This window comes from Corvus moneduloides, chromosome 15 (assembly GCF_009650955.1).
Source record: "Corvus moneduloides isolate bCorMon1 chromosome 15, bCorMon1.pri, whole genome shotgun sequence".
Lineage (NCBI taxonomy): Eukaryota > Metazoa > Chordata > Aves > Passeriformes > Corvidae > Corvus > Corvus moneduloides.
Window position 1 is genome coordinate 6,526,285 of NC_045490.1, and position 24,092 is coordinate 6,550,376.

General features: G+C 54.1%; 1 protein-coding gene across 2 annotated transcripts; it reads right to left on the bottom strand.

The window, feature by feature from the left end:
* Window positions 1-1,024: 1,024 nt before the first annotated feature.
* On the bottom strand, window positions 1,025-23,383 carry LOC116451317 (proton-coupled amino acid transporter 1-like). Of its 2 annotated transcripts, none has more exons than XM_032124592.1 (11): window positions 23,324-23,383; window positions 19,854-20,001; window positions 19,055-19,145; window positions 18,368-18,456; window positions 18,042-18,137; window positions 17,237-17,321; window positions 14,938-15,156; window positions 14,606-14,704; window positions 13,005-13,171; window positions 6,572-6,741; window positions 1,025-3,782 (listed from the first exon to the last, which is right to left on the bottom strand). In XM_032124592.1, exons 2-11 carry the CDS (start codon window positions 19,994-19,996, stop codon window positions 3,538-3,540), a joined length of 1,404 nt encoding a protein of 467 aa, XP_031980483.1. In that variant the 5' UTR covers window positions 19,997-20,001; window positions 23,324-23,383; the 3' UTR covers window positions 1,025-3,537. The 2 variants fall into 2 exon arrangements, with proteins under 2 accessions (XP_031980483.1, XP_031980484.1); XM_032124593.1 differs by having other exon boundaries at window positions 17,202-17,321; window positions 23,324-23,365.
* Window positions 23,384-24,092: the final 709 nt, after the last annotated feature.

Below are 24,092 nucleotides of genomic sequence, written 5' to 3' on the forward strand. Positions count from 1 at the left end.
TGCACTTTTTTTTGAGAACACTTTATTTTGAGGTGTCTCAGCAACAGTCTGTGACACTGGGAGAGAGAAGAGGAAACTAAGAGTGCCGCTATTGCCCATAAGGAAACACAAATTGTTCCTCCCAGCAGCAGAAGCAGCACAAATAAGAGTGATATTTTCCTCCAGATTTTTTAACTCCCCAGAGTTGCTTTGGCCAGTGGTCACAGCACAGGGTAAAAGCAACTGAGATGATGCTCCACAAGTGGACACCTGGGAAGGAGCAGCCTCAGCAAAGCCCATTTCATGGGATGGGGACAGCCCTGCAGTGCTCAACCCTACAAAAGGATGGCTGTGGATCCCACCATGGTGACTCTCCATACTCAGAAAGACCCTGAAGCACCAGGAGCTGCCTGTGCTCAGCCGTCCCTCCTGCCCTGTCATTCAGGTGACCTCAGATCCAGTCCCCATCAGCCTGCAAAAGCCTCCTAGTTTAACAAAAAAATTATGCCAGAGTTTCTAAAGATGAACTTTTTATAGCACTGATTTCCCCAACAGCCCTGTAATGACACACTGCAATGACATGAATTATTCAGCAGAGAGGATAAGCGAGCTGCAGCAGTGCTGGCAGAGTCTCCTAGTGCGGAATGACTTTTGCTCCTTTGATCTCTTGGGCGGATCAGCAGCAGCTCAGCATCCCCCGTCTTTTTTTCACATGCCAGGCTCTTCTTTCAGCTGCAGCCCCACTTTTGGCATAAATAGGGAGATGAGAAACCAAGGCACAGCTTTGGTGGGGTAGAGAAAAGCCCAGCCCTACAAGCCCATAAGCTCTGCCCACAACCTACTTGCAAAAATGAGGTCGTAAGAAAAATTAACTTTTCCGAGCAGCAAAGCTGGAACACTTTTATTTGAAACCCTCACTAGGAGGAAAAATCGTGTGTGCTGTGTGGGTGGGGGTGGGAACAGCACAGGGTGGGATCCTGGCTGCCTGCTGGGCTCCACATCTCCCACTTCTTTTGGAAGAGAAACCCACACTTCACACCCCAAAGCCTTTACACATAAAAAATAGATCATATTTATTGATTAAAGTAAGATACATGATTCAGGTGCAGTAGCAGCCCTCCCACTGGGCAGCACCCGTGCTGTACACTGACAATATCCATAGGCACGAGACATGGACGTGACCATCGCTATATTTACACAGACAAGTTTCTTGGTTACTGAGCAGCCTACAAGTGTCAAGTTTTCGTGTCCATCGGGTCCTGCACCAGGTCCCCCTGGCTCAGCAGAGGCCCCACACCATGTGTGCCACCAGCACCCCATCTTCAAACACCCCTGCTCACCCCAACAAAAGGGAAGAGCTGCAAAACCCATTTAATGCTTCTGTGATATCCCAGTCCCCTTGGAAACTAGGTCTTCACTGCTGCTTGCGAAGTGAGTTTGGATGCCAAGAGCCTGATCAGCAAACCCACTGATGCCCAGTGCCAGGCTGGGGACATGCCTTGGCACACAGCTGTCCCTAAAATGTGGCCAGCTTTCTTGGAGTGCACTACTAGCAGGGCAACAGGAAACAATCAGACATCCCTTGCTCGTCACAGCACTCCCTCCTCTGCTGAGGGTGAAATTCTGACTCAAACCCAACCCCAAGGGCCACGCTGGGGTCAGTACACAGAGATGGACCTGAATATTGCACTTCTCCCGCCTGTGTCATGCCCTGGAGCCCCTTCCCAGCCCTGGGTGCTTCCTCTCTATCCCCATGGTGCCCTCCAGAGGGAGGATTTGAGTTAAAGCTTTGCTCTGCTCCTGACCAAGCAATGCTGGTCATGCCAAAACCTTCCCCAGCACAGCCTTGGAGTAGATGACGTGAACCCCAAGAGATGCAGGGAGCAGGTGAGGGGCTGGAAAGGGGCAGTGACGTGACACAGACCCACCCCACACCTGGCCATGTACCAGCATGGGGCACCCAGAACTGCCAGCAAAGTGGACACAGTGCAGACACAAGCACCACCGAGGGAGAGCCAGGCTGCAGGGACACTGCTCCACACAGCCCTCTCCTCCCAGAGCCCCAACAAACACCAAAAATAACCACAAACCTCTGCCTCCACCAAAGATGGGAACGCAGCCCACTGGTGCTGTACTCACCCTCCTTTCCCACCACCAGCAGCCTTTGCCCACCCCCAGGGAGACACGGCTGCAGTGGGATGAGGGATGAAGGCTCTCCACAGAGAGATGGCATTTGGGAGATGCTGTGTCAGTAGGCAGGAGTTCGGCCTATCCTGTGGAGGATGCATTTGCTCCCTTGTCTTAAAAAAAGTAGAAATCCAGCAGAAAGGCAAGGAAATTCTCTAGGGAGGAAGCTGGGTTCTCAGAGGAAGGAAAGCAGTAGTGCCGTGGGACTGTCCCCACCAGGCATGCACCAGCCACGACAAAAGAAGCAACAGGAGCACAGGGAGAAGTGCTAGGGAGCTGCATCCTACAGGAGGAGAGGAGCTGGGTGGAGGCAGAGGATGCAAAGGAAGTGGAACCAGGAGAGAAAGGGTTAAATAAAGAAACATCATGGAGTTTTTGTGTGTGATTTGACATTCAGTATCGGCCTGCAGACGCAGGCGGAGCGTGCCGGGGCCAGCTCAGGCACTGTAAACAAGGTGATGTATTCTTGTGGCGCGTGGGCAGCTTGTGGTGACCGCAGGGGACACCCTGTCCCACCCAAAGGGGACCAGCTCAGCCCCTCCTTATGGCAGAGCCTGCTTGCTCCCCAAACGCCTGGGGTTCCATAAAGCTTCTGAAAGCCAAGCACTGAGTTGTGCGCTGGATGGGGATAAATGAGTGTCACTACTGAAAGCGTGGGCCAGGGCTCAGCAAACCCTCCCAGGCCAGGGAGGTGCCGTGCCCAGTGCCCAGCTCCAGGGCCTGGTCAGACTTCCTGCTCAAGGTAGCTGGAAGCAGAGCTGGAGCACTGCAGGAGCCAATGCTCATGGCTGGGGATCCAGAGCTGTGGGCCCTGGGATGCTCCTCACCTCAGGCTCTGCCCACCCTCCCCACAAGGCTGGGGTGAGGAGGCAGCTCCATGCTCTTTAACCTGAGCTGAGGTTTGTCTGTTGCTGTAAAAATAAAGTGCTCAGGGAAAAAAAAAAAAAAATCAAACTGGCACAAAAAAGAGTAGTCCCTGTTCCCTGCCCTGACTGAAGGGACAGGGGAAATATGGAAAGGTGGGGATTTAAAAAAATAAAAATAATAAAATAAAATCTACATCCCTGGGATTCCTCACCTCTCAAAGTGACTATTTACAACCACCTGCCCTAAGAGCCCCCAGGGAAGGCACTGCCCCAGCCTGGATCCCACCTTCCAGACACAGCCCAGGGCAGGATTCTGCTGCGGCCGGGCAGCCGTGATAGCGGGCAGCCCCCATCCTCTCCCAGACCAAACCCCACCACGCCTCCAAGAGGAGAGGGGAGGGCATTCCCAGCAGAGCAGTGCCCCGTGTCCGTGCACCCCCAGCTCGGCATCCGGCAGGGCCAGCGGGGCGGGGGGACTGTCACTGCACCAGGACAGTGGTGGCGTTCACCACGGTGGCCGCGGGTCTGCCCACCAGCTCACCAGCGCCTCGTAGGTGCCCACCACGAAGCCCACGAAGCCGAAGAGGCTGATGGCGATGTCCTTGGCAATGACGAGGGGGTGCATGCCCTCGGAGTAGTAGGTGGCAATCTCCAGCAGTGGGGGGAAGATGAGAGCCAGGGCGCTGCTGCTGACGGAGCCCACCAGGGAGATGACGAGGTCCAGGCGCGGGATGAGGATGGCCAGCACGCCTGGAGAAGGAACGGACACAACATCAGTGCTGCCACGTCCCAGACTGCAGGACGCTCCTCCCTGTGTCCAAGCAAGCAAAACCCCACCCAGGGATGCCGCTGGCTGAGTCACACCTCTGCCCGCCTCCCTGACAGAAGACAAGGCTGCATGTTTTTCCGGCAGTTCCTCCCGAAGAAGCAATTAAGCTGTTTGAATTAACAAGCCTTTTTGTCGCCCTGGGCACCACCAGAGCGAGCTCCAGGGCTGAGCAGGATGGGTGCCGCTGGCTGCCAGCCTTCCCGACCACCCCTGTGCGAGCCAGCACTCCTGCTCCCCACACCTGGGGAGCCATGAAGCCTCAGAAACCCCATAAAAGCAGGAGACGGGAAGAAAAAGGCATCTCCCCCAACCCAAATCAATCGTGTGGTTGCATGTGTTTAGAGCTGCTCCAGCAGCAGCACGCCCACGGCGCAGCCCGAGGGAGAAACATTTGTTAGGTGAAAACTGCAGCCAAGGAAAATCCCCTTGGGAGACTCCTGACAGCTTGAGTTTAGCAGTGCAAGCTCCGGGATATTCCTGCTCCCCCTCCTCCTGCACGGCGCCAGGGGAGGACAGAGGGATGTCACCAGAGCTCTGCACAACACAAGAGAACCCTCTGCAAGCAAAGCAGTGCTAAGCTCAGTGCTTAACCAGTGACCCAAGAGAAATAAATTGGTTTATTGCTTTGAAAGCTCTGCTTGGAAACAGGAGACACCTAGAACCACGGCAGGTCCCTTCTCTGTGGAGAAGGGACATCTCAGGGCTCCTTACTGGAGGGATTTGTTCTCTCCCTGGCTATCAGCTACAGGCAAGAGAGGCTGCTGGAGCCTCCCTGAGCCAAAGATCACCCATGGAACTGCAGGAGAAGGAAGGCTTGGGAGACTGACTGTGCCACCACTGCAGCACTGCTGTCATCTGGATAAGCCTAGAGATAAACCATCCCTTCACCAAGGGAAACAGCAACAAAGGTCCTGTGCCAGTTTATCCTGGTGCTCAGCCCTGCACAGAGCCGAAGGAGTGCTCTGCCAGGTACCAGCTGCAAGCAGCATCCCTGCTCCAGCAGCCTGTGTGGAGAGCAGAGCAGCTCCCCTCCAACAGCATCCTCAGCCCACCCCACACTGCTCTTTGGACTCAAAAGTAAACAAAATTATTAACTTCCCTCTAAAATAAGAGATTTGAAGCACCAGCTGCAGTCCTCAGCCTCCGGGGAAACAGTCTGATTTCTGCAGGTATTAATTCAAAGGGTTTTATGTGTGCTGGTTTTGAAGTCTAAGCTTGAAAGACACCCATACACCAGATTGCATCCTCTCTTTGGAGCTAAAGCTCTGGTGGGGGCTTGTTGTGCGGCCACACAGTCATCCAATGAATATTCATGCAACCCCCCTAATTGCTTTTATCCTCAGCAGCAGCCACAGAGATCCCTTACATGGAAGGGTGAGGGGAGGAGGTACAAAGGAACCAGCATCCTTCCACCAACCACCTCTGCTGCCCTCCCTACTCCCAAATAGGAGGATACAGCCACTGATGATGCCTAAAGCCATCCCATCTCTCCAAACCTTCACTTCCCTAGCTTGGCACAGCCCAATACCCTCCAGGAGAGGCCCCAACCCCACAAGCAGGCTCCCAGTCCACCTACAGCACCAGGGTGGCCAGAGCACATTGCCCAGCATGGCAGGATTTCATCCCTGCACCCTCTGAGGACATGAAGGCTTCAGGAACTCAGCACAGAGGAGATGGGCCTTGCCCACCTCTGTTTAATGCAGCGCTTCTGGCCCATCATTAGTGAGAGCCCAGAAGCAGCAGCACCCTGCTCCCAGCCTGCTCCACCACCCCTGAGTGAGCACCATGTTCCTCTCAAACCCAAACCAAAGCCAGCTAGGACACGTGGCCAGGTCCCTGATGCTCAGCTCTGGTGCATCAGCAGCATCAAGCCATGGAGCAAAGCTCCATTTCAGCAGGGGACGCCGGGGAGCTCAGTCAAGCGTCTCAGCTCTGCTGACAACAGCAAGCATTTAGTCCTCAGGAATCAAAGCCAGCCAAAATCAGATACCACCTAATTTGCTCCCACACCTTTCCCAAAGGTCCACCAGGCTTGAGCCAGGAGCCTGTTCCACCAAGAACCTCACTACAGGCAACCACCACACCATGAAGGGAAGGGACCCTGTGGGGCTGCTCCAGGCACACCTGCCCTGCACACTCTGCACTGCAGCATGCCAGGGCTCTGGTTCTGGGTCACCTACCCCTGTCAGTTGTCTCCTGCCTGTTGCTCCATGCTGCAATGAGTGCATGGGCACAAGAACACCCCATCCCTCACGGTCAGTGACTCCTCTGCAGTCGTGTCCCCATCACACAGGCACGAGGAGCCTGGCTGCACACTGCCTATGGAAAACAGCCTCTGCTCTGGGCTGCCCTGGCACTGAACCCTGTGCTGGCTGTTTCATGCAAACCCTGGTGGGACTCAGTGTCTCACAGAATTGCCATCAGGAGAATCCCAGGCCTGAGGCTCCATGGGGATCTGCCACTTCTAAACGATGCAGTTTACTACTCCTCCACTGAGCAGACTGGTCCCATACAGAGGGGGCAGAGGACCACGGCTGCTGCTCCTTGGAGGCCACCTTGACCTGCTGGTTTGCATTAGCCAGGCCCAGGGACTGCCAGCTGTGAGGGCTTGAGCAGCAGGGCCAGAGGTGCTGGGGCGAGCGGTGAAGGCTCAGTGGGAAGGAGGTGCCACAGCATTATAGGGAAGTCAGACAAGGTGGTTTGTACTCACAGGTCACACAGACCAGGGCCATCCTGAGGAGCAGGTTGACCAGCCAGCCCCAGCGCTCTGACACCCGGGCCACGAGGGGAGGGATGATGATCTCGGCAGGCACGTAGAACTGCACGGCATAGGTGAAGAAAATCCCAAAGGAGAAGAGCAGCTTGACAGCTTGGTACAGCCTGCAAAAGACAAGGACACAGTGAGACAGGCTCTTGCTCCAGCCCTTGCAACATCAACAGCAGAAAGCAGAAGGAGAATGCTCTGCAAAGACTTCTGTGAGTCAGTGGTCTCCACTCCTGAGCACTCTCTTAGAAAATTAGGGGTGATGCATTTAATTCACAAAGACCTTTCTTGAGCAAGAGACAGCAAAGACACGTATCAGCTGCAGCCATGATTACACATTCCAGCTACTGCTTGGCTTCTGAGGAGGGGGAAGAGGATGGCATTGCTGGGATAACTCTGGGCTTCCATGCAAAGTGAATATCACAATGTTCCAAAAGCAAAGCAACATGAACAGGCAACTCAGCCTCCTCCATCAAACAAAAAAGACCAGCTATTTTTGGAATGCTGCATAATACATGTTTGGGGGGAAGACAGTTAAAAGAGCAGTTTGGGCTGAGCAGAAGGAAGGCAGAGTGCAGAAGGCTGCAAACAGCACCTCGGGCTCACCCCAAGTCAGATCTCACCATGTCCCAGATCCTGCAGCAATACAGTGTGGCTGCAGGAGAGAGCCAGTCACAGGTGACCACAAGGCACCTCCAGCCCCACCTCTGCCCCTCAGCTTCCCAGCAGCAGAAAAAGCCTCTCCAAAAGAGAAGTAACATCTGGTTACCTCACCTATGGTCCTAACCCTTCCCCAACTCAAGACATGCTAACCAAGCAGGAAACGTGGGTCCTGGCCATACCACTTGGGTAAATACGGGGTGAATCCAAGCTGAGGAATGTATCTGGCTCCTGCCTTCCCTCTACCTTTTTTGGGCCTGTGCCCTTCTGTACGCTGTGTCTCAGCATCCATCTGCTACGACAGCCTCAAATCAGAGAAATCCAAGCATTCCTATGCAAGACAACTTTGAACACTAGTGGCAGATTATGGCAGAATCAAACATTTCCCACAGACAGAGTTAGGGATCACCTAAGTGAATGGAATGTTACACAAGTCTATGGGACCAGACCAGATGTATTCAAGGTTGTGGCCAACAGCAGCCTGAAGCCACCTTATCATCTTCAAAAGAGCAGGGTGCTCAGAAGAGGTCCTGCTGCCTCAGGAGGAGAATAATATCCACCTTCAAGAAGGATGAGGGAAGCTACAGGCTAATCAGCCTCACCTCAACCCCCAGAAGAGTATGGGTTAAATTCTCCTGGCTTCCATTTCCAGGCACATACTGAACAGTAGGGAGTGCCAGCAGGGATTTGCCAAGGGGCAATCATGGAAATATCCTCATCAGTGACCTGGATGAGTTTTCAGTGACCCAGAACACATTCTCAGAAAATTCCAAGCAAGATCAAATTGGAGGAAATGGCTGACACAGCTTGGAGCAACAACATGATGCCATAGGCAAAGCTCAAGTGCAAAAACAAAATCCCATGCATGGGAAGGGGTGGGGCCAGGAGAACAGGACCTGGGGCTCTTGGTGGGCGGCAGACTGAACACGAGCCAGTGGCAGGACCCTGCAGTGACTAAGGTCAATCACAAATCAGGCTCTTAGCAAAAGCATAGCCAGGAGGTTAAGGATAGGGATTATGGGATTACTTTCTTGTTTAGGGCTTGTGCATCTTGAGTATTGTGTCCAGTACTGATACTCCCACGACAGGACACTGACCTATGTGATGGGTTAGCAAAGCATAGTCTCGGAAGTGATGTCCTTGCAAAGGGGTACTTACAGCTCCTCTGTGACCTGACAGAACCTATCAGCTGGCCAGTTTGAATATGGACAATTCTTTGAGCCTTTTAAAATTGTGACCGCCTCTGTGGTCCACACTTAAGAATAGACAAACCCCGGGCAGAGGCTCCGTCTCGTTTCCAGCGCTGGCACAGGTGGCTGCAGGTCCCCGTGTGGGGGTTGGTGGGCTCAGCCCAGGCCCTGCTCGGGCCAGGCCAGGCCGGGCCACGGCCACCCTGGAGCCAATGGGCCCTGTTCCACCCACGGAACCCCCCCATAGCCCTGCTGTGGGCAGCCAGAGCGGCCCAGCTCCCCCTCTCCAGTGCGGCCAAGATTCAGCCGAAAGCTGCACCGCTGTCCAGCAAAGATCATGTGAGCAACAGCGATAAGCAAAATTCCAGCTGCAAGGCCTGGGTGAGATTAACCCTTTTAGTGCTGTGAAGAGCTGAAAACCTGAGGGAGGAGAAAGAGGAGATGCTTAAAGCTGAAATTCTGTTGTAAAGCTATGATATATCAGAGTACCTGTTGTAATCTCATGAAGGCATGGGGGGGTGGAGCGTTCAACTTGTACTTGTGAGCAAAAGCACCTGCACTGAGATAAGCAGATGCTGAAGCAGCTGTAATTTGATGAGAAGTTTGAACAGGGAGAGATGGAAGCGATGAGGACTTTTGCTCCAAATGGAAAAGGAGAAAAACCTCTGTCCTAGAAATGCTCCCAGAGATAGTCCTAACGATGAAGATGAGGAAGACCCTTTGCTCCCAGGGAAGGAGAAGGGCCTCTGTTCTTAGAGATGAAATGCTCCCAGAGATGGGTGAAGAGAACTTTTGTTTCTGAACAGCTCAACCTTAAAACTGTACCCCAGTAATTCAAGAGTGGACCCTCGAAAGCAGTTGTGGGAAAAGCTGCAAGTTGGGGGAAGGGACTCACATGCGAGCAGAGAACCAACCCAGGCGGCTGTCTCGTTGTGATAATGTTTTCATAGCATGGGCAAGAGAGACTCCTCTTCCTAAATGGACTGAACAAGGTTGTTATGGAAGTGATAAACAGACTGAACATCTCAAGGGTTGTCTTTTTACATTGTCAGTGGGAGAAGGGAGAAAGGTGGGGGGAGAAGAGGAGTTCTGAAGCTGTGGTATGATTTTATTTTTCCTTTTTCCCTCTTTTAGGTCTGTTAATAAACTTCTTTATATTCTTTCAAGTTTGGTGCCTGCTTTGCTTTTCTCCTAATTCTTATCTCACAGAAGGTAAATAGTAATGACTATTTTGGACCAAACCACTACACCTACCAGAGCAAGTTGAGTGCAGGCTACTAAGATGGTTGGGGCTGGAGCATGATTTACAAAATGAGCTCTGGGCTCATTCAGCATGATGAAAAGGTTAGAAGGGGATGTTATTAATGTCTTCAGCTGTCTAACAGGAGGGCATGGAGGAGAGAGTAACAGGCTCTTCTTGGAGCGTCACAGCAGAAGAACCAGGTGCAGTAGGACAGAGCTGCATCTCCAAAGGATGATTAAGGGCCAGAAGAAGAGCCTGGATTGGTTGGGAACCACTGTCCTTACCGATATTCAACATTTAAGCTGGCCCTGCTATGAGCAGGTGAGAGGACCCAGTGATCGCATGGTGTCCTCTCTAACCTAAATCACCCTGAGGTTCCACAGGCAAACTGAACACAAAGTTATCTCCAGAGTCCAGAGTGCACCCATGCAGCCACACGTGTGCACAGGAGCCTTGAGCCACTGACTGGCATATCTTATCACTGTATTCCCAAGCAAGTGATTCTATAAAAACCATGAAGTGCTCCGGGGCAATCCATGATTAATAGCTGTTACTAAAAAAAAAAAAAATACAGAAGGCTGTGTACCTGTCCTGCACAGGTCAGGAACCAGGACAACAAGATCAAAGGGCATTTTAAATTCCAAGAAGAGGAAGAATTCAAGCATTACCCTTGATCCACAGAAAACAGGGGCCCATGCAGGGCCTTGGAGAGGCACTCTGCCAACCGCAGCAACGCCTGCTTCAATCCAGATTGCCATGCCAGGCAATCCCAAAAGGCTGCAAGAACTGAAATACCCTCCTGGGACCGTAAGCTCTGTCATTACCTACCTTCAACCGGCCACATGCAACCCAACAGCTTCCCCCTCACTATAGCATTTCTTCACCCTTCAGATGGTGCAGTGAGGCAACCCTTCCGAGGAGGCAAGGAGGATTTCTGCACAGCAGCACAGTATTTTGGACACTGTGGTTAGACCTGGGCACTGGGAACTGACACACTCCTCATTTGAGGAAGCTGTGGTTTCAGAGAAATGAAATTGGGAAAGTCCTTAGTCACCCTATAACTCAATGATTCCCAAGATGTTCACCAAATCTGCTCCAGAGACCTCCAGGCAATGGCTACAGACAAGGAAGGCTGCAGCACCTCCACCACAATCCTTGCCTTGTCTCCCAGGTTGCAGGCAAACCCCATGACTTCTCACCCACAGCCTTTATGACCAGCTCCTGCAGCCCAGCCTTTTACTGCCAGAAAGAAAACCTGCGGGCGAGGCAGGATGGGCAAGACACTCATTTCAAGAGCAAGTCTTTACCCAACACCTGTGGTTTAATGCACAGGAGCAGTAGTCAAGATTTTATCTCAACTATCACAGCCCTTACTTGAGGTAAGTCCAACATCCACTGAATGCTCTGCCCAGAGGCAACGTGCACAAACATCAAGGTGTCCTGTGTGTCCCTCTCAAGTGACAAGGACCACAGCACACCTTCCCTGCAGCTGCCAGCAGGAGCCCTGCCACATGCCCAGGTTTCCCCAGGTGCTGATTCCAAAGGGCTGTTCTCTTCTCACTACCCAAAAAACCCTATGGCTACCTTCAGAAAAGTAGTTTACTTTAAGAAAAGACAGAAGGTGTGGATACTCCTAGAAACATGCATTTGCACTCTTCTCTCTGTAGCCTAGCAGGTCACAATAATCCCATTCTAAGGACCTGTTCTAAAGGTATGTCATTCTTCAAGGCAAACAGAGCTGAGATTCCCTGCAGAAGCCCCTTTGCAGCATTTCAGGTCAGCAGATGCCATTGCAGGCTGTGGCACGCAGAGCCCAAACCTGGAAATGACCTGCTTTCCACCTTCAGAAGTAGCAGCATCTCATCCCCTCCACACTGTACTTCAGTTTACTGAGCAGAAGAGATCACACCTCCTGTGCTCGGCACAGTGGGATTGAGACCTCCCTACAACACAGGCACATCTTTCCACCAGCCCCATCCCTCCTCATTGAGAGCAGGGACCTGGCAGAGCTCCAAGCCCCTGCAGGGGACAAGACAAGGCTCTCGGCAGCAGCAGGATCTTCTACCACACCAACACCAACATCCAGCAGAGCAGTCACTACACAGACCCAGCATGAATGAACATCCATGCACTCAAACTGAAAAGAAACCCACATAGCAATAATTAAAGCAAAACCAGGCTCTATTTTCATCAAATCTTTGCTGTCTCCAGAGGCCCAGCTGTGCAGCTCTACAAGGGCAGCATGTGGAAGCCCCAGTGATTCAAAACTTGAGTCCTGCCCAAATTTACTCCAACAGTGAGACAGTGAGTCACACTGCATGGTGCTGGGTGCTACTAACAGCAGAGAGGATGGGCAGGGGAGGAGGACAGGCACGCCCAGCTCCAGTTCTCACTCTGGTCTCTTGCAGGATTTCAAGCCAGCAGAGACCATCAAAGAGAACTGCTTGCATTTCTCCTGTGGGATGAATACGGAGCCATGACACCCATCCCCCAGGACAGAGCAGCACACAGCTTAGGCAGCTGCTGCAGCAGCCACCAGCCCTGGCAAGAGGAGCAACAACACCTCCAAGCAGGCAGGCATGGGGTCAGGCCACAGGGCTCTAGACAGCAACTGGAGCATCTCAAGAGGCTTCACCAGATCCCAGAGGACAGACAGGTCTGGGAGGCTGCTGCAGAGCTCAGCCCCCATGGAAGGAAGGGGTATCCTCGTGGCACCAGTGCTCACAGGCAAAGCATTGGCTCGAAATGAGCCACATCCAGGCACAATGTGGATCCAAGAAGTGGGAGTTTGAGCTCCAGAGCTGCAAACATGGAGCACAACCTACACATGGAGACGTCACATCTCACTCCCTCTGGGAGCTCCCAGCTTTGGATTTGTTTTTCATGTGCTACATTTGAGGAAGAGAAGCAGGTTTCGCACAATTCAGTGATGTTCTGGTACGGCTGCACGGGGGTTGTCTTCAACATCTGCCAGCCAGAGCACTGCTGAGAGCCAAAAAGATGCCACAAGGCTCCAAAAAAAAGGCAGGAGTTGCACCAACCCAGGCAGGGACCACCAGGGACCCCAATGAAGCAGCCTGAGCTCCAAGACCAGGCTCAGACACCACAGCAACGAGCCTCTTCCAGCCTATACATCAGACAACCCTAGTCTCACTCCTTGAAGTTTGGCAAATATGGCTATCTTCATGCTCACCCAGATTAGTTCTCTCAAGGAGTCCCCTGCCACCCCCTCTCCCACCTCCCTGTCTGGGACCCCCCAGTCCTTCAACTCCCCACAGGGACTCACCAGCAGTTGGGCAGGTTGAGTGTTATGCTGGCCTGAATGTCTGCCCCGAAGCGCAGGTACCCCAGGACGCTCAGGCTGATGTACAGGATGGTGACAGTGGTCATCCCCACATAGAGGATGACTGGGAACTGCCGGGGGTTCTTCATCTTGTTTTCCAGAGGCAGCACCTGGGAGAAGATGAGGAGGAGGAGGAAGATGACAGAGCAGCAGGTTGCCCATTCCTCTATACTCCTCAGGCCCAAAAAGCTGGAGGGGCAGCCCCATGGCCAAGCACATCCCACCATGCCAGGGGATGGGATAGTCACACATGGAGCCTGGAAAATCCAGCTGAAAAAAAAAACTGTACTGGAGATCAAGTTTCTGTGCTCCCATTGGAGACCTTCAGGCTCAGCACAGGAAGTCTCCAGCAGGTCACCCATGAGCTTGCCTTAAGAATGGGACCTGCTCCCTGCCCTTGGCAGGAGCTGTGCCCAGTGCTGGGTCTTGGGGCAATACCAACCACCCAATACCTTGGGTGCATTACACTCTGCACTCCAAAACAGCACAGCCATGCCCATTATTTTACACTGTCCTATTTTCCCCAGCAAATCCTGGAAAGACCAAGACACTCTCCTCTGCTATCAAGTTTGTCTGGACAGATTTCAACCAGGCAGGACAATAAAAAGAGGAAGGACAGAGGTAAGTCTCTGACCTCTATAATGCTAACACTAAATATAGGCCCTCAGCAAACATTTTTATAACTGTCCTTGGGTGGTGTTGATTTCAAGAAGAGACACAGTGCCAGATCTGGTGAGGAGGTAGGACAGGAATAACTTTTATTTGCTTCTTCACCTCCAAGTCATGCAAGGAGGAGAGCATTTGTGCCTCAGTGCTGGCAAGAACCCTCTGCCCAGGGCATAGCATTCAGTAAACACTCCTCCTGTAATGGATTTGGCCCTCTCCAGCCCCATGTTTACACAGCCAGCTTATATTAAGAGATGAAAACATTTTTTCCTCCTTTGAAGGGAGCTCCCGGAAACAACCCACAACATCTTAGGGAATCATTAAGCTCTCCACCCACCGAGCCAGCTTTTTTCATGGATACAGTTGGTCTATTTACAGCATCTTGCATGAGAGGCCCATTTGCATGGGCAGGCTGGGGCCACACGGCTGCCGAAGGGAGATCTCGGTGCCTCTGCAGCAGGGTGGGAAGGAACGGATCACATCTTTTCATGCCAGACTTTTTGGCCTCTCATTTAGGCAACTTCAGGATCCAGCCTGGTAACAAGACTCAGGACAATTCCTGATCTGCAGGCCAGCCAGCAGAGCCCAAGGCAGAGGCTGGTGTGATTCTTGATCTACTGCCACATAAAGCCACCTTTAAAGCAGCAACCAACCTCCTGAGGTTTGGAGCACGTGTTCCTCCAGCCTCAGATGGAAGCACCAGAGTTTGACCCAGGAGACAGCCTGGAGCTAAAGCTAACAGCATCATCCAGAATTTGGGCTATTGTCTGAGAAGTTCAGCTGCGAATGCAGCTGCAAAGCAGAGCAGGTGCCGCAGCAAGTCCGAGCAGAGCTGAGCCTCCTGTGCAGCAGTCCCACTGCCCCACACCCAGACTTACCACGCCAATGCCTTCAAAAGCAAAGATCGCAGTGCCAAAGAACAGAGGGTAGGTCTTCCAGGCTGCTGCTAGAGGCAGGTTTCTGGGATCAGGAATGTCCTGGAAAAAAGCCCATGCAGAGTTCAGACACAGGGAGGATGGGGAAGACCTGGCCTGTTCCCATCACTCCCTGTCAAAGCCCCACGGTGCAGGGAAAGCCCTGCAGGGCAGAAAGAACCATCATGCCCACAGGAGCAAGCAGCACCCCACAGCATCCAAACACCCCGAGCTCCCTCCACCTGCAAGAACACGGGACAGCACAGAAATGAGAAGGGGGAATCGTGCACACCTACCCTGACAATGTACTGGTAGATCACAACAAGGCTGACAAGCATGGCCACATTGGCCAGCATGGAGCAGATGGACAGGACCTTGAGGTTCTGGATGAACGTGAGCAGCACCACGAAAGGCAGGAGGGAAAGCATGTACAGCCGGGAGTCCATGGTGGGGGTCATCACCACCGTCCTGTTCGAGCTGCAGTCATTGGTGGTCCCGTTTGCAGCAGACACAACCTGGGGAAGCACAGAAAGCCCTGGTGAACCCCATCTGACAGGCCTAAAAGCCACAGATCTTAGCAGCCCATTCCAGGTGGGTCAGAGCACCCCAAGAGCTCACTTCAAACACAGCTAGCTGATTAAAATCATACCAACACATGTTTTCAGATAGTTCTGAAGCAAATCCCTGTTATCTTGCAGGGGGCAGAGGTGGGACTGGCTATGGCACCTGAGCCAAGACAGCAAATCTTGCCCGACCCCATGTTTACCAAGCAGGAGGACTCAGCAGCCAGGCACAGAGGGGGCAGAGAGCACAGGATGCATATTTGCACAGCCCCTAAGGCCAATTGAGCAGAGAGGAAATAGGCACTAAGTACTATTTCCAAAGGGCCTTTTCCTCTTGTTGCACCAAGTTGTTATCTAAGTCACACAGTCCTTCAGTCAGTCAGCGCCCCCGTTCACGTGCAAGGACATCTGGAAACTACTGCTGGCCTCCAAGTTCACTTTCTTCATGACAAATCATTCTTTCCTTGGGTCTTTCATTCCAAAGGCACTCCAGGTCATGTGCTCACTTCTAGAGATAGCTCAGGAACCAGGAACCAGGTGGCTGAGCCATCCCTCCCAAGAGCATGGGCTCACTGAATCACCAATACAACCATGACTAAGCTGGTTCAGGTCGTGTCCAGTCACTGCAGCAAAGAGCGACCTGAAAACTTATTTAACCTGCTCCAGAGCAAGTCCTGCCCCAGAGGAGAGGCTGAAGAACTCTGTGTAAACCAGCATCCTCTGTGGGAGAGGGCAGAGCAGGGCCACGCACCCATGGGGACAGTGCTGCTCAAGCCCCAGCCTGCCCTGCCTCTTCATGGCTTGCTCCAAAGCCGTTTTCCAAACCAAAGCCCTGCCCAACACAGTGGCACCTCGCCCAAGGTACCACCTGCACCATGACTCCCCACCTAACACGCTGTTCCTCACCACAAAAGAAACCAAGCAACACTCCCCTCTCCCCACCCAAAAAAATTCCAAAACTAAAGCCAAGGGGTTTCCCACCTGTGGCCTAAAAAAATGGTGTGGATTTGCAGGTTTTTGCAAATTTCCCTTGAGGCTTGAGGCAGCCTTCAGTCTTTGCTGTGAGGGGCTGAGGAGAAAGAAGCCCACCTTGAAGTGGAGCAGGGGGCTGTTCCCAGGGGTGGGAGCCAGCAGCAGCCTGGTCCCTGCACACACCCTGCTGCCTCCTGCTCTCAGGGCTGGTGGCATCAGATCACCAGTGTCAACCCATTTACTCCTTCTGCCACCCCACAATGGGAATCTCCTCAGCTGCTGCTCCAGGAGCAGAGGAAGAGGCTCACACTGGCAGGACTCCCCCTTGCTCCCCAGAAGCCCCTCTGAAATTGATGGCCATCAGGGAAGGGCACAGCCATGGTGGTAGTGACCAGACCACTGCTGCAAGAGCAGAGCAGGAGCACATGGGGAAAAAAGCTGAGCAGTGCCTGCAAGGCACTGAGCTGGCAGAGGCTGGGAATGGGGACTCATTATTCCCAGTTTCTTACAGAACAGGAGCCAGCCAAGCGGTTCAGGGTTTCTGTTTATTTCCTCCTGAGGCCTGGCAGGAAGAAACTCTTTCTCTAAAGATGTAATTAAGCTCCAGAGCCACAGGATGAGGAAAGAAACTGGAATGCAAACAGATCCAAGGAAGGGAGAAGAGAGGTTCACAGCAGGTCCTGGGACTCACACATTACCATCGACAGCAATAAACCAATTAACTGAGCGGGACAGGACAGAAAAGGCACAGTCCCTCTGATTTCACCCCTTTCCTGTTGTTCCCTCACTAGGAATGGCCCCACTTCTCCTAGGCAACACAGACAGCTCCAGCACCTCTGCAAAATCACAGAGATTCTCAGGAAAACCTGCTCTGTTTGAACAGGAAAATCGATCCTCCAAAGTATCTGGGCAGAGGAGTGGTACTTTTCTGAGCAGCATATCCGACAGAAACCAGACCTTTGGTGAAGAACAGGGCACAGGACACAGGAACTAAGAACAACCCAAGCACCTTCACACCCTCTCACCTCCCCCCTGCTCATGAAGGAGGTGTAAGTCCAACCTGCTTCAGATTGTCCGCCAGAAAGACAAAGTACACGCAGCAGAAACCCAACTGAGTGATGATCAGGAAAAGTCCCACTATACGCCTGGAAAGCAAAAGAAGACCATTTGTCAGCCAGATCATACAGAAGTAAGAGTGCACTTGGGTTGCTTTGGGTTGCACTTGCACAGTGCAGAGATGCTGCTCTCCACAAGGTTGGGGTGTACAGGTCAGAGCACACCCAGCTCACTTCTCTGTGATCAGGAGAGAGGACCTTTTCTCCACCCAACCTCACAGATCTCAAGCTCTCCAGTCTCCCCATCACTTCCACAGGGTCAGGACCACCCTCAAGAGAAAAGTCTCCTTTCTAGGTTTAGCATCTCCAGTCTGCTGCTGAATTGTCAGAGCTGAAAACGACACTCCCTGGACACAGGAACAGGGGAATGTTCCCATCCCCTGATGTGCAATGATCTGTGTGATGTAACGTGGGACACTCACAGGGCAGGGAGCAGCCACTGGATGTGTTCCATGTCTAGCAAGATGGGCCAGCACTGCAAGACCCTATTCATCCCTTTGTTATGCTGTGGAGACCGAGTTATCCCACTCCTTTAGTCTAAGTCACATCTGGCTGGGGACAGTACTGGATCAAAGACCTCAGCATTACCTCTGCGGGACACTGAGCACTCAGGGCAGGTGAGCCAAATAGCATTTTATGTCACTTGTGCTTATCTGCTGACACAGCTCAGTGACCAGAGGCTCTTCTGTCCCAGCTGTAGCACATGCTGGGCTCAAAGACAAGTCCCTGCCTGGGGCAGGGGAGCAGTACCTTCCCCAGATGGCATGTGTCCTCAGGCAGGCACTGGGGCTTGCCTCCAGCCCGTACATCACGGCACCTCCATAGTCTAGAAACTGCTTCTGGAACCTGTCCAGAGAAGAGAGAAGGGTCATCAGATCAGCCCTGTCTGCTAGTTCCCAATGCAAATAGTGACATTAAAAGGAAAACAGTTCCTGTGAGAAAGAAGAGCAGTTCCCAACTGAGGCTTTGACATGGGCAACTTGCTGCTGAGGGGCTTCAGAAAAACCCCAGGGCTTTTTGGGCAAGAGGGAAGAACTGTAGGAGCTGCAGGGCTGAGAAGGGGAGTTGCTCCTTACCTGTTGCAGAAGTGATGGGCACATTTCACCAGGATGCCCATGCAGTGCACAGCCACGACTCCCATCACCAGCAGGCTCAGAGGACCCAGCTGCAGGGAAGAGAGGGGGAAGGCTGCACTCTGACGGCCAAAGGCAGAGCTGCACGGTACCTTCTACTTCCAGACAGAACTCCACGGGCTGGGTGAGTGCAAACACCTCTGGAGGCTGAACCAGAGCTCTGGTGCAGCTCCCAGGAACCAGCCCCCCCAGGACCAAGGAACCTGACAGAGCCACGAGCTTGGCAGGAATGATGGAAAAGAAGCAGGTTGGGGCAGTTTGGGCGTAGCAAAGCACTTCCAGAATTGTTTTCCAAACTATCTTGCACATGCCTATTATGCAGATGATGAAGAGGTCATGGCCTGGACACAGCGTCCTGCCTGACCCCAGCAGAGGAAACCACAGGTGCAGCTCACACACTGAACTCCTTCACACCAGGCAGCAACAATGCAGGAGCAGCAGGAACAGTCTCAGCAGCAAAACAAAGCCACAGAGCTTGTGGTGCAAACATGTGAAAGTCACCAAACGCTGAGAGGCATCTGGGCAGGGACTCACACCCCAACAGCCCCAACACTGGCCATGTGAGCTGCCCAGTGCCCCGGGGTCACTCTGCCCCACAAGCTCCAGCACATCAGGGCTGAGCTGCCTTACCAGGATGCCGGCATTCTTCACAGCCAGGGGCAGCCCCAGCAGCCCCGTCCCAATATTCCCCTTCAGCAGATGGATCAGGGTCTGGTACCAACTGAGGGAAAGCAGATGCAGAGGTGACTGTCAGCAGGAGCCCACACCCAGACCATACACAGCTTATCCTGTTGAGGGTCCACAGCAGCTCTAACTGCAGCAGGAATGCACATGGAGGTCATAATCCTGTACCCTGAAGCCAGCTCAGCCAGCTGGGACTGAGCTAGGTGTGAAGGCAAAGACTGAACAAACAGATTTCGGGTGGGCATTTGCAAAACCAACTTCATGGCAAAACCCAGTATAAGCACAGCCCAACACCAAGGAGCTGCACAAGGAAGTCTCTGAGCTGAAGGGATCCGTCTCTGTCAGGAAAAGACAGCATCCTCTGCACACCTGGGCACAAGGAAACCCCCAAAACATGGCTGCAACATGCCCACCTATCTTCAGAATATGGGCATGCTCTTTGCTTGCCACAGCTCCCCATCAAACCAAGCTGAAGCAGGGGAATACTGGGAAAAGCACCAATCACTGCCCACTGCCAGCAAGCCCAGCTTCACCAGAGAGCAAAGAGCAACACTGGGGCAGCTGCTTGCTTGGTGCCAGCACGCCACAGATGCAGGACCACAGCCCTGCCTTCATCACCCCCAGGAGAACTCCCTATAAAACCACGGCTCCAGCATCCTCCAGCAAAGCCAGCAGGGAGCCACCATGACCTCTTCCACCCTCCCTGGTGCCGGGCCAGCCCAGGAAAGAGGGAAGCATCACTCACGTTGTCCCGTTGGTCTCCCCAAAGCGCTGGTAGGACTCAGGGTGGGCAAAGCCATTCATGCCCTCGGGAGGGCTCCCCTCCGGCGTGACGTCTGTGGAGCTGTAGTCATTGTAGTCCTCGCTGCGGAGGCGCCGGGTGGACATGGTCCCTGTGGGGGCAGCAGCATTAGGGGTGCCCAGCTCAACAGCCCCATTCTCAGGCTCCTTGGGGTCAGTCATTGTGCAGAGAGACCGGCTCGCACTGCCAGAGCAAGGTCTCCTCCAGGGCTTTTATACAGTCACATGCTCCTGCCCAAGCAATCACGAAGTTGGCATGTCCTAAGGTCAAAGGTGCATGGCACATTCCCACTGGCTCTTCCTTCAGGCTCATGCCCATGTTTTGGGCACACCCAGCCAGAACGGGGTCAGGATCCTGCAGGCAGAGCCTGGAAGTGACCCACTTCATGTCAAACAAGGGAGCTGTGTACCCCTGCTCTAAGGGTGGTGAGTGTGACACCACAGGCAGTGGGGCAGGAGGGGACATGCTGGCACTGTGTCCCCAGCTCTGGCACTCAGGACTAGGGCTGTCAACTGGATGGGCCAGGAAAGTGTAACTGCTTTTAACTCGCACACAGTGTGCTGCAAGGGAACAGCTTGCTCTTGCCAGGGAAGGGAAAGTTTCCTAACTTCTCTTTTTTTTTCCTTTTTTTTTCCCTTACTGAAGACTTTTTATTAAAGAGAATTTTTACAAAAATTTATTATACTCCCATCAAAGAGGAGACCATGTGCTGACAGCAAAACACCTGCCCTAAAGGTTTCACAGCCACGGAGGTGCCTATGGGACAAAGGGGCTTCCCAGGATGAGGCACCTGCACAGCCTGGAGCTCTTGCTCCAGCAGAAACTCTAGCAGTGTCCAGCAAGCCAGGAGCACCAGTACAAGCCTCAACAAGGATACACACCTCATGCCTTTATCTGGAAAACAGTCAGCTGGTTCAATTCCCACACATGCCACACCCAGCATCCCAAACACCCACTGGGAAGGAGCACCAGAGGCAGGGAAATTATGTGCAAAGCTCTTGTGCCACAGACTGGCGACCCAATCCCTGCCCCACGGCTCCTCCGGGCTGTCATGCACCATCCCTGCCCCAGCAGTCCTGGTGCTCCTCATCTCACTCCCCAGCACTGGTGGAGAACTGGGAGCAAGAGGAAGCAGCAGAGAAATGTCACTACTGCAAAAAACTATCTCGTTTCCTGCCAGAGCTCCTCGTGCACCCACTGAGTCACACGAGCACCCACCAGATGCAGCCTCAGCACAGACCAACACATCTGGCTGTGCAGGGAATGCTGAGCCCAGGCCACTCGGGTGCTGCTTCACCCCCAGAGCACCCAGGCATTCCCCAGAACACCACTCTGCAAACCTGGCTGCTACATAGAAAACAAGCCAAGAGCTGCAACCACTGGGAGGGTCCAGCCTGGTGATCAGAAGGTTAGCAGGGAGCAAGGGTTTTTCCTCTGCTCTGGATGCTCCAGATCCCAGCTGCTCTGGAGCAGTTATCCAGACCACAACAGCAGTGCTGTATTTCCTGCAGCACCAGGCAACAGCAGCAGCAGGAAGCAGCAGTGTGTCCCATGGAATACCAGGCTCTGGAGCAGCAGTGATGCTGGCAGGCAGACACTCCAGAGCCGAAGGCAGCACATGCATCACTCCTGCCCAGCCTCCTCCCTGGCAGCCAGGACATGAAATCATGTCATGAACCAGCTCCGCCGCAGGCAGGGCGATCCAGCGAGGCAGGGAGCAGGAAGAACGGCAGCAAGAGTTTACACAAGGAAAGCGTTAGAAGCTATTTGTCATCGGTGACCGGCCCAAGGGGCAGGAGAAGGACCTGGGAGGCTCTGCCAAGCACCATGAGCTGGCAGAGGGCAAGGAGAGTGGGCAGAGGGGGTCCAGGGCTGGGTCGGGCATGAGTACCCTTCCCAAAGATGGCCTGCACAGCATCCAAAGTACCCACAGCAATGTCTTGCAGTTAAATACAACATGGCGACATCACTCTGCCTGATCGCTCCCTGCGGATTTTTTTTCCCCTTCAAGCAGGCCCGTCTGCTTTCTGCTTTGAAGAGCCAGGGAAATGCATTCATCTTGACTTGCCTGCCTTGTGTCTGGATTAAAGGTTGCGTGGCAGCAGGGAGTGAGCACTCTGCTCTCCCACAACCAATGAGAAAAGCTGCAAAACATGTCTCATCCACACAACAAACACTTCAAACCAAAGCAAAACCCCACTATGCCACTTCGCCACTTCCTTGTCATTGAAAACAGCAGAGACAGGAACATCCACATTTGGTTTCCACTTCAAACCCAAGTCCTTGGCCACTTTCACGTGCGCGTTTTGCCACCTACACACGAGCAATTTCATCCTGTTAGGAAAGCTGGGAGGTAGTGACAGCACTCTGTCCCTTACAGTGACAGCCCCATGCCAGAAGTCAAAAGCAAGATGTGATTTGCTGCTGACCCTGACAGCTCTCCCCAGCTGAGCTGGAGTTGTGTGCAGATCAGGAAATCTTCTGCAAAAGTGAGCTTCACAGCAAAACTCACTGCTGGTTCCGATCATGCATGTTCAATCCTTAATTTCCAAAGCACTGCCTGTAACCCACCTCAGCATGACACAAAGGAGAGCCAGCACTGCCAGATCCCCCTGCCCTGCCTGCACAGAGGTCACAGACAAGCCCATTCCCCAGGCCACCATGCCAACGCCAGCCCGACACCCCCCAGTCACAGCATCAGTCCTCTTGACCCTGTGCTACCCAGTGCTCCCACAGCTCCAGAGACCCCCCAGATTCACCCTTCCAACGTTTCACAGCACAGCCTGGTCCCCACAACCCAGCTTCTCCCCACAGGGAGGCTGCTGGGCACAAACCCCACCAGTCTCCACAGCTCCCACCCCAGCCAGGCTGAGCTGCCCAGCTCTCCTTGCATCCCCACAGAGCAGCACAGCTGAAGCCCGCAGAGTGTGGGACTCCCTGCACCCCGCCAGTGCCTCACAGCATCCTTACCAGCACCTCACACGGGGGGCTGTGCCCCCTACACTGCACGGCATGCCAGGACACTCCGAGAGGACACTCACGAGGTGCCAGCCCTCATGCACGGCATCGCCAGCACTCCCCGGAACACCCATGTCAGCCTCCAGCACCCCCGGGGACCCCCAGCACCCATGTCAGCGGCCAGGACCCCCAGACCTGGAGCACCCACCCATGCCCAAGGGCTGCCACCGATGCCCTGGAACCCCGAGTCCCGTCAGCGCGCCCAGGCTGCCCCGAGCACCCACGCGGGACGCCGGCACTGCCGGAACCCCGCGCATCCAGGGCGGCCACCGCGCCCCCCGCATCCCTGGGCACGCCGCGGGCTGACAGGCGGCTGACAGGCGGCTGGCAGCCCCCATCCGCAGCCCCCCGGTCGCTGTCGCGCCCCGGTCCCTGTCCCGGTGCCCGTCCCGCACCTCTCCGCCGCCCCGCACCGCCCGGCCCCGCCGGGCCCGCTCGCTCGGCCGCGCCGTCACGTGACCCCCGCTCAGCTGAGCGCGGCGCCTGCGCGCGGGGGGCGCTGAGGGCGAGGGGCGGGGCCGGGAGGCGCCGGGCGGGACCGGGGGAGGCGCGGCCGTGGCGCCGCCTGGCGGGCGGGCGGGCGCGGTGCGCAGCGCGGGTCCCGCGGCTGCGTGAGGGGAAAGGCGGGAGGGCGGAGCCTCGAGCCCCCCCACGGGCAGCGAGGGGCGGCCGGGGAAGGGAACGGGGCTGGGGAGGGGTGCGGAGCACGAGTACTCTGGGGGAGCTGAGGTTGTTCAGCTTGGAGGAGGCTCGGGGGTGGCTTTATCACTCTCTAAAACTCCCTGAGAGTGAAGCCAGGTGGCGTCGGGCTCTGCTGCCAGGCAACCAGCAGCATGACAAGAGGATGTGGTGTTAAGCTGCACCAGGGAATGTTTAGGCTGGACATTAGGAGAACTTTCTTCACAGAGTGATTAGACATTGGAATGGGCGGCCCAGGGAGACGGTGGAGTCACCGCCCCTGGAAGTGTTTAAGGAAAGACTGGATATGGCACTCAGCACCGTGGTATAGTCGACATGGTGGTGTTCAGTCACGAGTTGGACTCAATATTATCGCAGTCTTCTTCAAGTTCATTGATTTTGTGCTTCTGTGATCCCCCGCAGCCGGGCTGTTCCTTGGGCAAGGCCCGCAGAGCCATTCAGGTGTCAGGGCTACAGAAGGTCACC

Coding starts and splice junctions, on each gene's coding strand:
- LOC116451317 (XM_032124592.1), bottom strand. CDS start 19,996: ATGTCCACCCGGCGCCTCCGCAGCGAGGACTACAATGACTACAGCTCC. Junction 18,457..19,054: donor TGAAGAATGCCGGCATCCTG/GTAAGGCAGCTC, acceptor TCTTCCCTGCAG/CTGGGTCCTCTGAGCCTGCT. Junction 15,157..17,236: donor TGGCGGACAATCTGAAGCAG/GTTGGACTTACA, acceptor GTGCTTCCCCAG/GTTGTGTCTGCTGCAAACGG.